The sequence below is a fragment of the Lampetra fluviatilis genome, chromosome 63 (assembly GCF_964198595.1).
Source record: "Lampetra fluviatilis chromosome 63, kcLamFluv1.1, whole genome shotgun sequence".
NCBI lineage: Eukaryota > Metazoa > Chordata > Hyperoartia > Petromyzontiformes > Petromyzontidae > Lampetra > Lampetra fluviatilis.
The window spans coordinates 6,198,183-6,212,382 of NC_136337.1; the positions used below are offsets into that span (position 1 = coordinate 6,198,183).

The following is a 14,200-nucleotide window of genomic DNA, read 5'->3' on the forward strand; positions in this document are numbered from 1 at the left end:
CCCACGTGACCCTCCGCCCCAGGTGCTGGCACTGTGTCTGTACCCGGCGTTGTTTGAGGACTCGTCGCTCCCGGAGGATGCGAAGCAGCGCGCACGCCGGATTCTTGACGGGTGCGGCGGGAGGAGCATCGGTGAGTGCCACCATCGGCATCTCCAGCGGCACCGTCATCATCATCGTCATCATCATCGTCATCATCATCACCGTCATCATCGTCATCACCGTCATCATCATGACCGTCATCATCATCATCATCATCGTCATCACCGTCATCATCATCATCACCGTCACCATCACCGTCATCATCATCATCACCGTCATCATCATCATCAACGGCACCATCACCGTCATCATCATCACTGTTATCACCGTCATCATCACCGTCATCATCACCGTCATCATCATCATCACCGTCATCATCATCAACGGCACCATCACCGTCGTCATCATCATCACCGTCATCATCATCAACGGCACCATCACCGTCATCATCATCACCGTCATCACCGTCATCATCACCGCCATCATCATCACCGTCATCATCACCGGCACCATCATCATCAGTGACGTCATTAGCGCTCTCACCCCACACCCACCACTCAGCACACACCCCCCACTCACCCCCCACTCACCCCCCACTCACCCCCCACTCACCCCCCACCCACCCCCCACTCACCACCCGCTTTTCCCCCGCTCACCACACGCTCACCCCCCATTCACCCCCCACTCACCCCCACTCACCCCCACTCACCTCCCACTCACCCCCACTCACCCCCACTCACCCCCCTATCACCCCCACTCACCCCCCTATCACCCCCACTCACCCCCACTCACCCCCCGCTCACCCCCACTCACCTCCACTCACCCCCACACACCCCCACTCACCCCCCACTCACCCCCACTCACTCCCCACTCACCCCCCACTCACCCCCACTCACTCCCCACTCACCCCCCACTCACCCCCACTCACCCCCCACTCACCCCCCACTCACCCCCCACTCACCCCCACTCACCCCCCGCTCACCCCCCACTCACCCCCCACTCACCCCCCACCCACCCCCACTCACCCCCACTCACCCCCACGCCCCACTCACCCCTCACCCCCACCCCCCACTCACCCCCCACTCACCCCCCACTCACCCCCCAACCACCCCCACTCACCCCCCACTCACCCCCACCCCCCACTCACCCCCACTCACCCCCACTCACCCCCCGCTCACCCCCCACTCACCCCCCACTCACCACCCACTCACCCCCCACTCACCCCCCGCTCACCCCCCGCTCACCCCCACTCACCCCCACTCACTCCCCACTCACCCCCACTCACCCCCCACCCACCCCCCACTCACCCCCCACTCACCCCCCACTCACCCCCCACTCACCCCCCACTCACCCCCACTCACCCCCCACTAACCCCCACCCCCCGCTCACCCCCCGCTCACCCCCGCACACACCACCCACTCACCCCCACTCACCCCCCACCCCCCGCTCACCCCCCACTCACCCCCCACTCACCCCCCACTCACCCCCCACTCACCCCCGCTCACCCCGTGTGCAGGTGCGTACAGCGCTAGCCAGGGCATCGAGTGTCTACGTGAAGACGTGGCGCGCTTCATCGAGCGTCGTGACGGAGGCGTCGCGTGCGACCCCAACGACGTCTTCCTGAGCACGGGCGCCAGCGACACCATCGTGGTGAGCCACGACGGTGGTCGGGAGGTCAACTCGGCGGTGGTCGGGAGGTCAACTCGGCGGTGGTCGGGAGGTCAACTCGGCGGTGGTCGGGAGGTCAACTCGGCGGTGGTCGGGAGGTCAAATCGGCGGTGGTCGGGAGGTCAAATCGGCGGTGGTCGGGAGGTCAACTCGGCGGTGGTCGGGAAGTCAACTCGGCGGTGGTCGGGAGGTCAACTCGGCGGTGGTCGGGAGGTCAAATCGGCGGTGGTCGGGAGGTCAAATCGGCGGTGGTCGGGAGGTCAACTCGGCGGTGGTCGGGAGGTCAACTCGGCCACGGCGGTGGTCGGGAGGTCAACTCGGCGGTGGTCGGGAGGTCAACTCGGCGGTGGTCGGGAGGTCAAATCGGCGGTGGTCGGGAGGTCAAATCGGCGGTGGTCGGGAGGTCAACTCGGCGGTGGTCGGGAGGTCAACTCGGCCACGGTGGTGGTCGGGAGGTCAAATCGGCGGTGGTCGGGAGGTCAAATTGGCGGTGGTCGGGAGGTCAACTCGGCCACGGCGGTGGTCGGGAGGTCAAATCGGCGGTGGTCGCGAGGTCAACTCAGCGGTGGTCGGGAGGTCAAACTCGCCACTGGGTCTCTCCTCCGTCTCTGTCTCTCTCTCTAGGGGCTTCGCGATGGCCGCGTCCGAAGGCACGGCCATCATCTGGCGACGAATGTTTTCAACCCGGGTCTTGGGGCCTCCCCTTAGGTCGACTCGGCCAAAAAATTAGTACCCGGTGCGGTGTGTAGATGTCGGCACTGGGGGAGACAAAGACGGTCGGCCGGGCGCGTTACCACTGTGGATCTGAGATGTTAACTACCTCGCCTGGTGTGCAGGAGGTCGTGGGTTCGACCCTGACGCCTGCAGCTGCTGTGTATTTGGGAGTTTGCGTGTCTCTCTCTCATCATCATCATCACGGTGGCTAGGCGATGTTAACTACCTCGCCTGGTACGCAGGAGGTCGTGGGTTCGACCCCGACCCTGACGATGCCTGCTGCTGTATATTTGGAGTTTGCGTGTCTCTCTCATCATCATCATCATCATCACGGTGGCTAGGAGATGTTAACTACCTCGCCTGGTACGCAGGAGGTCGTGGGTTCGATCCCGACCCTGACAATGCCTGCTGCTGCTGCTGTATTTTTGGAGTTTGCGTGTCTCTCTCTCATCATCATCACGGTGGCTATGAGATGTTAACTACCTCGCCTGGTACGCAGGAGGTCGTGGGTTCGACCCCGACCCTGACGATGCCTGCTGCTGCTGCTGTATTTTTGGAGTTTGCGTGTCTCTCTCTCTCCCCGTGGTCGCGTGGATTTGTCACGTGTCGCTCAGAGAGTCACTCAGAGAGTCACTCAGAGAGTCACTCACAGAGTCACTCACTCAGAGACTCACTCAGAGACTCACTCAGAGTCACTCAGAGACTTACTCAGAGACTCACTCAGAGACTCACTCAGAGACTCACTCAGACACTCACTCAGAGACTCACTCAGAGACTCACTCAGAGACTCACACAGAGTCTCACTCAGAGAGTCACTCAGAGACTCACTCAGAGACTCACTTAGAGAGTCACGTGTCACTCAGAGTGTATCGTCACGCGTTGTAGGCCAGGCGTTGTCTCGCGGCAGACCTGTTCTTCTGAACACCACCAAGCTTGGCAGCATATATTTAAGTATATACGCTGCCAAGCTTGGTGGTGCTCATTCAGACGCTGTATTTCCGACAGACCTGTTCTTCACCTGAGGACGGCTGCTTGCGTTGTGGCCGAAACGTCGTGGGAATTGTATTTTATGATGTTTTATTTGTATTATTTAATTATTTCCCTTCCAAGTGACTTTACCGAAATAACCAAGAAGAACTTGAATTTCGATTTAAAGCTTTCGTCACTGCAGGGATTCATCTTCTTGGTTCTTTCGGTAAAGTCACGTAGAAGGGAAATAATAAAATAAAACATAAAAAAATAAAAAACATAACAAAAATAATTCTCACGAATTATTGTGAGAATTCTTTTATAATGTTTTCTTTTTATTATTTTATTATTTCCCTTCCACGTGGTGACTTTACCGAAAGAACCAAGTAGCCTCTGTGCTGTGGTTGTCGTGTCCCGTGTCATGCGATCCCAGAACATGCTGAAGCTGCAGGTGTCGGGCGAAGGGCACCTGCGTAGCGGCGTCATGGTGCCCATCCCGCAGTACCCCCTCTACTCGGCCGCCATCGCTGAGCTGGGCGCCGTGCAGGTGACAGCAGACACGCTCGTCGTGTCTCTGTGTGTGTGTGTGTCTGTGTGTGTGTGTGTGTCAGTCTGTGTGTGTGTGTCTGTGTGTGTGTGTGTCAGTCTGTGTGTGTGTGTGTCAGTGTGTGTCTGTGTGTGTCTCTGTGTGTGTCTCTGTGTGTGTCTCTGTGTGTGTCTCTGTGTGTGTGTCTCTGTGTGTGTGTCTCTGTGTGTGTCTCTGTGTGTGTCTGTGTGTGTGTCTGTGTGTGTGTGTCTCTGTGTCTGTCTCTGTGTGTGTGTGTGTGTCTCTGTGTGTCTCTGTGTGTGTCTGTGTGTGTGTGTCTCTGTGTGTGTCTCTGTGTGTGTGTGTGTCTCTGTGTCTCTGTGTCTCCGCGTGTCTCAGTGTCTCAGTGTCTCAGTGTCTCCGTGTCTGGTCCGCCCCGTCCCAGATCGGCTACCAGCTGGACGAGGCCCACGGCTGGGCGCTGGACGTGTCCGAGCTGCGACGCGCCCTGGGCGAGGCGCGCCGCGTGTGCCGCCCTCGTGCGCTCTGCGTCATCAACCCCGGCAACCCCACCGGTCTGTCGCCGTGGTTACCGTTGTCGTAGCCACCGTCATCGCTACACCGTCGCTGCTGCTGCTGCCGCCACTCCGCTAGTTTAGCCCCAGGGTTAGCCCCGCCCGGCCCGTTACCATGGTTACCATCGTTACCATCGTTACCAGGGTCATCGTCGTAACCATGGTACCGCCGTTACCACGGTTGCCATGATTACCATGGTTACCATGATTACCATCGGTGCCATCGTTACCATGGTTACCACCGTCATGTCTACACCGTCACCGTCACTGCTGCCACCGCTCCGCTTGTGTAGCCCCAGGGTTAACTCCCACGGGTCCGTTAACTGGGTTGCCTACGTTACCATGGTTGCCTACGTTACCACGGTTACCATCATTATCGCTGCCGCCGCTCCGCTTGTATAGCCCCAGGGTTAACTCCCACGGGTCCGTTAACTGGGTTGCCTACGTTACCATGGTTGCCTACGTTACCACGGTTACCATCATTATCGCTGCCGCCGCTCCGCTTGTATAGCCCCAGGGTGAACTCCCACGGGTCCGTGCACCAATGAATGAATGACAAAGTGAATGACTGAACGGCTGCACGAATGACTGCACGAAATAACGACGACTGGCTGAGCGGATGACTGAATCAATGACCCCGATGACCAGAGGTCGCAAACGGGTTTTGATTCCTTACCCGTACCCGGCCGCACCAGGGTCGCAAGCGGGTACCCGTACCCGGCTGGGTACGGGTAGCCGGGTATCAGGTAGGGTACGGGTATCGGGTAGGGTACGGGTATCGGGTAGGGTACGGGTATCGGGTAGGGTACGGGTATCGGGTAGGGTACGTGTATCGGGTAGGGTACGTGTATCGGGTAGGGTACGGGTATCGGGTAGGGTACGGGTATCGGGTAGGGTGCGGGTATCGGGTAGGGTACGGGTATCGGGTAGGGTACGGGTATCGGGTAGGGTACGGGTATCGGGTAGGGTACGGGTATCGGGTAGGGTACGGGTATCGGGTAGGGTACGTGTATCGGGTAGGGTACGGGTATCGGGTAGGGTACGGGTATCGGGTAGGGTACGGGTATCGGGTAGGGTACGTGTATCGGGTAGGGTACGTGTATCGGGTAGGGTACGTGTATCGGGTAGGGTACGGGTATCGGGTAGGGTACGGGTATCGGGTAGGGTACGTGTATCGGGTAGGGTACGTGTATCGGGTAGGGTACGGGTATCGGGTAGGGTACGGGTATCGGGTAGGGTACGGGTATCGGGTAGGGTACGGGTATCGGGTAGGGTACGTGTATCGGGTAGGGTACGGGTATCGGGTAGGGTACGGGTATCGGGTAGGGTACGGGTATCGGGTAGGGTACGTGTATCGGGTAGGGTACGTGTATCGGGTAGGGTACGGGTATCGGGTAGGGTACGTGTATCGTGTAGGGTACGGGTATCGGGTAGGGTACGGGTATCGGGTAGGGTACGTGTATCGGGTAGGGTACGGGTATCGTGTAGGGTACGGGTATCGTGTAGGGTACGGGTATCGGGTAGGGTACGGGTATCGGGTAGGGTACGGGTATCGGGTAGGGTACGTGTATCGTGTAGGGTACGGGTATCGGGTAGGGTACGTGTATCGTGTAGGGTACGTGTATCGGGTAGGGTACGGGTATCGGGTAGGGTACGTGTATCGTGTAGGGTACGTGTATCGGGTAGGGTACGGGTATCGGGTAGGGTACGTGTATCGGGTAGGGTACGGGTATTGGGTAGGGTACGTGTATCGGGTAGGGTACGGGTATCGGGTAGGGTACGTGTATCGGGTAGGGTACGTGTATCGGGTAGGGTACGTGTATCGGGTAGGGTACGGGTATCGGGTAGGGTACGGGTATCGGGTAGGGTACGTGTATCGGGTAGGGTACGTGTATCGGGTAGGGTACGGGTATCGGGTAGGGTACGGGTATCGGGTAGGGTACGTGTATCGGGTAGGGTACGGGTATCGGGTAGGGTACGGGTATCGGGTAGGGTACGGGTATCGGGTAGGGTACGGGTATCGGGTAGGGTACGGGTATCGGGTAGGGTACGTGTATCGGGTAGGGTACGTGTATCGGGTAGGGTACGTGTATCGGGTAGGGTACGGGTATCGGGTAGGGTACGGGTATCGGGTAGGGTACGGGTATCGGGTAGGGTACGGGTATCGGGTAGGGTACGTGTATCGGGTAGGGTACGGGTATCGGGTAGGGTACGGGTATCGGGTAGGGTACGGGTATCGGGTAGGGTACGGGTATCGGGTAGGGTACGGGTATCGGGTAGGGTACGTGTATCGGGTAGGGTGCGTGTATCGGGTAGGGTACGTGTATCGGGTAGGGTACGGGTATCGGGTAGGGTACGTGTATCGGGTAGGGTACGGGTATCGGGTAGGGTACGGGTATCGGGTAGGGTACGGGTATCGGGTAGGGTACGTGTATCGGGTAGGGTACGTGTATCGGGTAGGGTACGGGTATCGGGTAGGGTACGGGTATCGGGTACCCGGTTGCGACCTCTGCCGATGACTGAATGGATGACTGCACGGATGCATGGACGAGTGACCGACCGAGCGAACGACTTCGTGGCTGGGCGACTGTGGGCAAGGGCGACCCAACTGAGGGGGTCACGTGAGCGAGCGAAACTCACGTGACCCCCCTTTGACCCCCGTTGACCTACGACTTGACCCACCGCCCCTCCCCCACCCCGTGACCTCAGGTCAGGTGCAGAACAGGAAGAACATCGAAGAGGTGATCCGCTTCGCTGCAGAGGAGAAGCTCTTCCTCATGGCCGACGAGGTGAGGGTGGGGGGGGGAGGGTGGGGGGGGTGAGCGACGAGGTGTCAGTTTTGTTGCCAGATAAAAGGGTAAAAAACTATTATATTTTTTACTGGCAAATGAGGTTCCAATGGTGTAAATGCTTACCCCGAGCTCTCATACTCTGATGGTGCGCTGTCTTTGAGTTGTGCGCCTTTTGGCGTCATCTGGTCCAACACCAATGGAGACGAGGCTCTATGGAAAGCTGTCTCTCGGGTGTGGACCAATCAACTTCAAGGACAGTGCACATACATTATCAGAGTTGTGTTTTTTGTTTGCATTATGACCGCAGGTATTGTGGACTATGCAAACATGACTCCTCGTAAAAAAAGGTGTCAGTTTTGTTGCCAGATAGAAGGGTAAAACACCAATTATCGAGGTGGGAGGGGTGGAGGGGTGGAGGGGTGGCTCCATCCTCCTCGAACCCCGGCCGCCCGGGTTCGATTCCCCGCCCCGCAGCGATTATCTGAAGCGGCGGTCCCACCTGGGCCCTACCCCTAGGTCGACTCAGCCTCAAAACGAGTGACCCGGTGTGTAGTCGACGTCGCCACTGGGGGAGACAAAGGCGGCCCCGGGCCCCACCCACCCCCCCCCCCCCCCTCGTGCGGCCTTCGTGAGTGGCCAGTGGCACGAGGTGGGCCTTCTTCTTGGTTCTTTCGGTAAAGTCACGTCGGAGGGAAATAATTAAAATAATTAAAATAAAACATTATAAAATAATTATCACGACGTTTCGGCCACAACGCAAGCAGCCGTCACCTGAGGACGGCTGCTTGCGTTGTGGCCGAAACGTCGTGAGAATTGTATTTTATTATGTTTCATTTTTTATTATTTTATTATTTCCCTTCTACATGACTTTACCGAAAGAACCAAGAAGATGAATCCCTGCAGTCACGAAAGCTTTAAATCGAAATTTAATATTTTATAATGTTTTATTTTTATTATTTTATTATTTCCCTTCTACGTGACTTTACCGAAAGAACCAAGAAGATGAATCCCTGCGGTCACGAAAGCTTTAAATCGAGAGGTGGGTTTTGCGACGAAGGACGCTGCGCTAGAGGCTACCTGGGGGGCCTTTGTCTTTGTGGACAGGTGTACCAGGAGAACGTCTACGCGGACGGCTGCGAGTTCCACTCTTTCAAGAAGGTGCTGTTTGAGATGGGGTCAGAGTTCAGCCAGAAGGTGGAGCTGGCGTCCTTCCACTCCACCTCCAAGGGCTACCTGGGCGAGTAAGAGACTCACCCACGGACTCGCGCAGAGACCCACGGACTCACACAGAGACCCACGGACTCACACAGAGACCCACGGACTCACACAGAGACCCACGGACTCACACAGAGACCCACTGACTCACACAGAGACCCACTGACTCACACAGATACCCATAGACTCACGCAGAGACCCATAGACTCACTCACACAGAGACCCATAGACTCACGCAGAGACCCATAGACTCACTCACACAGAGACCCATAGACTCACGCAGAGACCCACAGACTCACATAGAGACACATAGACTCATCACATTGAGATCCATAGGCTCATCACACAGAGACCCATAGACTCATCACACAGAGACCCATAGACTCACCACACAGAGACCCATAGACTCATCACACATAGACCCATAGACTCATCACACAGAGACCCACAGACTCACATAGAGACCCACAGACTCACCACACAGAGACCCATAGACTCACACACACAGAGACCCATAGACTCACACACACAGAGACCCATAGACTCACCACACAGAGACCCATAGACTCACTCACACAGAGACCCATAGACTTACCACACAGAGACCCATAGACTCACACAGAGACCCATAGACTCACACACACAGAGACCCATAGACTCACTCAAACAGAGACCCATAGACTCACTCACACAGAGACCCATAGACTCACCACACAGAGACCCACAGACTCATCACGCAGAGACCCATAGACTCACCACACAGAGACCCATAGATTCACATAGAGACCCATAGACTCACCACACAGAGACCCATAGACTCACATAGAGACCCATAGACTCACCACACAGAGACCCATAGACTCACCACACAGAGACTCACAGACTCACTCACACAGAGACCCACAGACTCATCACACAGATACCCACAGACTCATCACACAGAGACCCACAGACTCACTCACACAGAAGACCCATAGACTCACTCACACAGAGACTCACAGGCTCCCTCACACAGAGACCCACAGACTCATCACACAGATACCCACAGACTCATCACACAGAGACCCATAGACTCACCACACAGAGACCCATAGACTCACATAGAGACCCATAGACTCACCACACAGAGACTCACAGACTCACACAGAGACCCATCGACTCACTTACACAGAGACCCCCCCTCTCCCCCCCCTCTCCCCCCCTCCCCCCCACCCCTCTCCCCCAGGTGCGGTTTCCGTGGCGGCTACATGGAGGTGGTGAACCTGGAGGCGGCGGTGAAGGCGCAGCTGCTGAAGCTGGTGTCGGTGCGGCTGTGCCCGCCGGTGCCGGGACAGGCGGCGCTCGGCGTGCTGGTGAACCCCCCGCGGGCCGGGGAGCCCTCGCACGCCGCCTTCGTCAGGGTGAGCACGGGGCGCGCAGGTGCTTCGCTAGCGCTGTGACATCACGCTCTCGCCAGCGCTGTGACATCACGCTCTCGCCAGCGCTGTGACATCACGCTCTCGCCAGCGCTGTGACATCACGCTCTCGCTAGCGCTGTGACATCACACTCTCGCCAGCGCTGTGACATCACCCTCTCGCCAGCGCTGTGACATCACGCTCTCGCTAGCGCTGTGACATCACGCTCTCGCTAGCGCTGTGACATCACGCTCTCGCTAGCGCTGTGACATCACGCTCTCGCTAGCGCTGTGACATCACGCTCTCGCTAGCGCTGTGACATCACGCTCTCGCTAGCGCTGTGACATCACGCTCTCGCTAGCGCTGTGACATCACGCTCTCGCTAGCGCTGTGACATCACGCTCTCGCTAGCGCTGTGACATCACGCTCTCGCTAGCGCTGTGACATCACGCTCTCGCTAGCGCTGTGACATCACGCTCTCGCTAGCGCTGTGACATCACACTCTCGCTAGCGCTGTGACATCACACTCTCGCCAGCGCTGTGACATCACACTCTCGCCAGCGCTGTGACATCACGCTCTCGCCAGCGCTGTGACATCACACTCTCGCCAGCGCTGTGACATCACGCTCTCGCCAGCGCTGTGACATCACGCTCTCGCCAGCGCTGTGACATCACGCTCTCGCCAGCGCTGTGACATCACGCTCTCGCTAGCGCTGTGACATCACGCTCTCGCCAGCGCTGTGACATCACGCTCTCGCTAGCGCTGTGACATCACGCTCAGCAGGGCCTTGGGCGATCGTCGCCGCTGTGTGGACTGCTAATTGCATGTTGTTGTTGTTGTCGTTGTCGTCGTCGATGGCGCTCCAGCCGGTCTGCTCGCTACTCGCCAGCGCTGTGACATCACGATGGCGCTGCTGCTCTGTCAGGAGGGCACTGGGCGATCGCCGCCGCTGTGTGGGCTGCTAATTGCATGTCGTTGTTGTTGTCGTCGTCGTTGTTGTTGTTGTTGTCGTCGTTGTGGCCGTGTGCCGCTCAGGAGAGGCAGGCTGTGCTCAGCGACCTGGCCGAGAAGGCCCGGCTCACGGAGAAGCTCCTCAACGCCATCCCCGGCATCCGCTGCAACCCCGTGCAGGGCGCCATGTACGCCTTCCCACGCATCGCCCTGCCGGCACGCGCCCTGCAGGAAGCCGCGGTGAGACTCCCTGCCGCGTCACGACACTCCCTGTCTTTACACCATGAGACATCTCCTTTACCGGTGGCGAAATATAGTAGTAGGTTTTTACCCCTTTAAACTGGTACAAAACTGACACCTTTATACGAGGCATCATGTTTGCAATAACCACAACACAAGCAGTCAAAATGCAAACAAAAAACACAACTCTGATAATGTATACACTGTCCTTGAAGTTGATTGGTCCACACCCGAGACAGCTTTCCTTAGAGCCTAGTCTCCATTGGTGTTGGACCGGATGACGCCAAAAGGCGCACAACTCAAAGACAACGCACCATCAGAGTATGAGAGCTCGGGTAAGCATTTACACCATTGGAACCTCATTTGCCAGAAGAAAAAATATGATAATTGTTTTTTTTACCCTTTTATCTGGCAACAAAACTGACACCTTTTTTTACAAGGAGTCATGTTTGCATAGACCACAATACCTGCAGTCGTTATGCAAACAAAAAACACAACTCTCTGTCTTGTTGCGGTGTTGTTGTTGTTGCTGATGTCGCGGTGGTGGTGGTGGTGGTGGCGGTGGTGGTGGTGGTGGTGTTGTTGCTGATGTCGCGGTGGTGGTGGTGGTGGTTGTGGTGGTGGTGGCGCAGGCTGCTGGCGTCGCCCCGGACATGTTCTACTGCATGCGGCTGCTGGAGGAGACGGGGATTTGCCTCGTGCCCGGCAGCGGCTTTGGCCAGAAGGAGGAGACGCACCACTTCCGGTGAAGCTCTACCGCACGCACACACACACACACGCACACACACACACGCACACACACACGCACACACACACACGCGCACACACACACACACACACGCACACACACACGCACACACACACACACGCGCACACACACACACGCACACATACACACGCACATACACACGCACACACACACACACACGCACACACACGCACACACACACAACAACAACAACCGCCATTCACCACTAAGTGGCGGTGACGTCACCACGACGCTTGTGTCAGGCCATGTGCACCTTGAGGCCACGTGAAGTGTCGAACGCCCGCTGGCAGGAGGTCACGGGGCAGACCCAGCAGGTGCCACGGGTCGACTGGCTGAGATGACTAAGATGACTGGCTGATGCACCACATGTGCACCCTCTGCTCGTTGTTGTGAGCGTCGCTCCTCCGCCCTCCGTTGTTGTTGGAGGGCGACTGCCTCCAACTGCCCAGTAGCGTCCTTCACGAGCCTCCTCCACAGAGGCCGATCTTGACACCGCTGGTACCAGTCATCGGCAAGTCCACTCAGCTCCACGTCTTCCTGTACCACATCACTCCATCTCTTCTCTAGCCCGTGCCGCGCCCGTTTAGCCCCCTCGATCCGGCCGATCAAAAGCTGTTTGGGCATGCGGTGGATGGGCATGCGGGCTACATGACCCAGCCAACGCAGCCTTGCCTGCCGGAGGAGCTCACCGATGGGACTTGGTCCAGATCTTTCGAAGATTTGTGAGCTTCTCACACAATCCAGCCTGGTTAAACCCAGGATTGATCGTAGGCAGGCCAGCCTAAATGTTTCTAACCGGTGAAGATGTTCCATTATCGCGTATCGCAAGCGTAGAGAAGGGAGGGAATGACTGTGGCCGAGAAGACCCGAAGCTTTGTGCGGAGCGACAGACCAGGTAGCTTCCACACAGCGTTACGCAACCGATGAAAAGATAATGCCGCGTGATTCGGAGTGAGACCTCCGCTGTTAAACCGGAGCTGGTAAAACAACCCCCAACGCTGTCGTGGACAATGCTATGGGGGGGGGGGTGGAGGGCCAATTCCGATTGGCCTTTCCATATCAAGAGGAATTTCGCCAATGCTTTCCTGGACAAACAACAACAACAATAACTTCCATAAGAGAGTGCGAGCGAGAGAGAGAGAGAGGGAGACCGACATTTCCACAAATCACTTGTCTGGTGACCGACCGCTGATTATCCTCCCTCCCCATGACCCCCCCATGACCCCCCCACGCCCCCCCCCCCTCTCACCGCCACCTCGTGATCAGGATGACGATCCTGCCGCCCGTGGCCAAGCTGAGGCTGCTGCTGGAGAAACTCGCCGCCTTCCACGTGCACTTCACCCACGACTTCTCGTAGGGGGGGGGAGCCCCCCGCCCCTCCCCTTACCCCCGCCCCTCCCCCCACCCCCCGCCCCACCCCCCGCCCCTCCCCGCCACCCCACCCCCCACCCACCCACCTCTGCCCCCACACCCCCCACCGCCCTTCCCCCCCAACCGCCCCTCCTCCCCACCGACCCCTCTCCCCCCCACCGCCCCCCCCCCCCATCCCACCGTGTGCTCAGATTTTTACCCAGAGGGATATTTTTAAAATAAAAAGATTCGGGCGTGCGGGTCGTGATCCCCACCACCGCCACCACCGCCACCGCCACCGCCACCACCACCGCCACCACCACCGCCGCCACCACCACCGCCACCACCACCACCGCCACCACCACCGCCACCACCGCCACCGCCACCACCACCGCCACCACCACCACCACCGCCGCCACCACCACCGCCACCACCACCGCCGCCACCACCACCGCCACCACCACCACCGCCACCGCCACCACCACCACCACCACCGCCACCGCCACCACCACCGCCACCACCACCGCCGCCACCACCACCGCCACCACCACCGCCACCGCCACCACCACCGCCACCACCACCGCCGCCACCACCACCGCCACCACCACCACCGCCACCACCACCGCCACCACCGCCACCCGCCACCACCGCCGCCAGATGATCGGTGGCGCCGCGGCCGCCGTGCCCCGTCACGTGATGGGGGGGGAGAGGGGGGGGACGCTTCCGTCGTGTGGTTAACAACAACGGCCCGCAGAAGCGGACTTAACAGAGCTGATTCTAGATTTGAAGCTTTCGTGACTGCAAGGATTCATACTCTTAGGTTCTTTCGGTAAAGTCACGTGGTTGAAAAATAAAATTAAAAGTTAATAAAAGTAATAATGGAAATAAAATAAAATTCAATTAAAAGTTAATAAAAGTAATAATGGAAATAAAATATTATTTTGTTTCCATTATTACTTTTATTAACTTTTATTGGAAATAAAATAAAATAATAT

General features: G+C 57.7%; 1 protein-coding gene across 4 annotated transcripts in view; it reads left to right on the forward strand.

Moving 5' to 3' along the window:
• Positions 1-13,277, forward strand: part of GPT (glutamic--pyruvic transaminase) — a 52,469-nt gene extending 39,192 nt beyond the window's left edge. For all 4 annotated transcript variants that reach the window (XM_078882158.1, XM_078882160.1, XM_078882159.1 and 1 more), the window contains 10 exons: positions 23-131; positions 1,557-1,690; positions 3,825-3,938; positions 4,363-4,492; positions 7,202-7,281; positions 8,389-8,525; positions 9,725-9,899; positions 10,931-11,086; positions 11,719-11,831; positions 13,122-13,277. In XM_078882158.1, coding sequence (XP_078738284.1) covers positions 23-131; positions 1,557-1,690; positions 3,825-3,938; positions 4,363-4,492; positions 7,202-7,281; positions 8,389-8,525; positions 9,725-9,899; positions 10,931-11,086; positions 11,719-11,831; positions 13,122-13,212 — 1,239 coding nt within the window. In that variant the 3' untranslated portion in view covers positions 13,213-13,277. The remainder of the gene's footprint in view (positions 1-22; positions 132-1,556; positions 1,691-3,824; positions 3,939-4,362; positions 4,493-7,201; positions 7,282-8,388; positions 8,526-9,724; positions 9,900-10,930; positions 11,087-11,718; positions 11,832-13,121) is intronic.
• Positions 13,278-14,200: the final 923 nt, after the last annotated feature.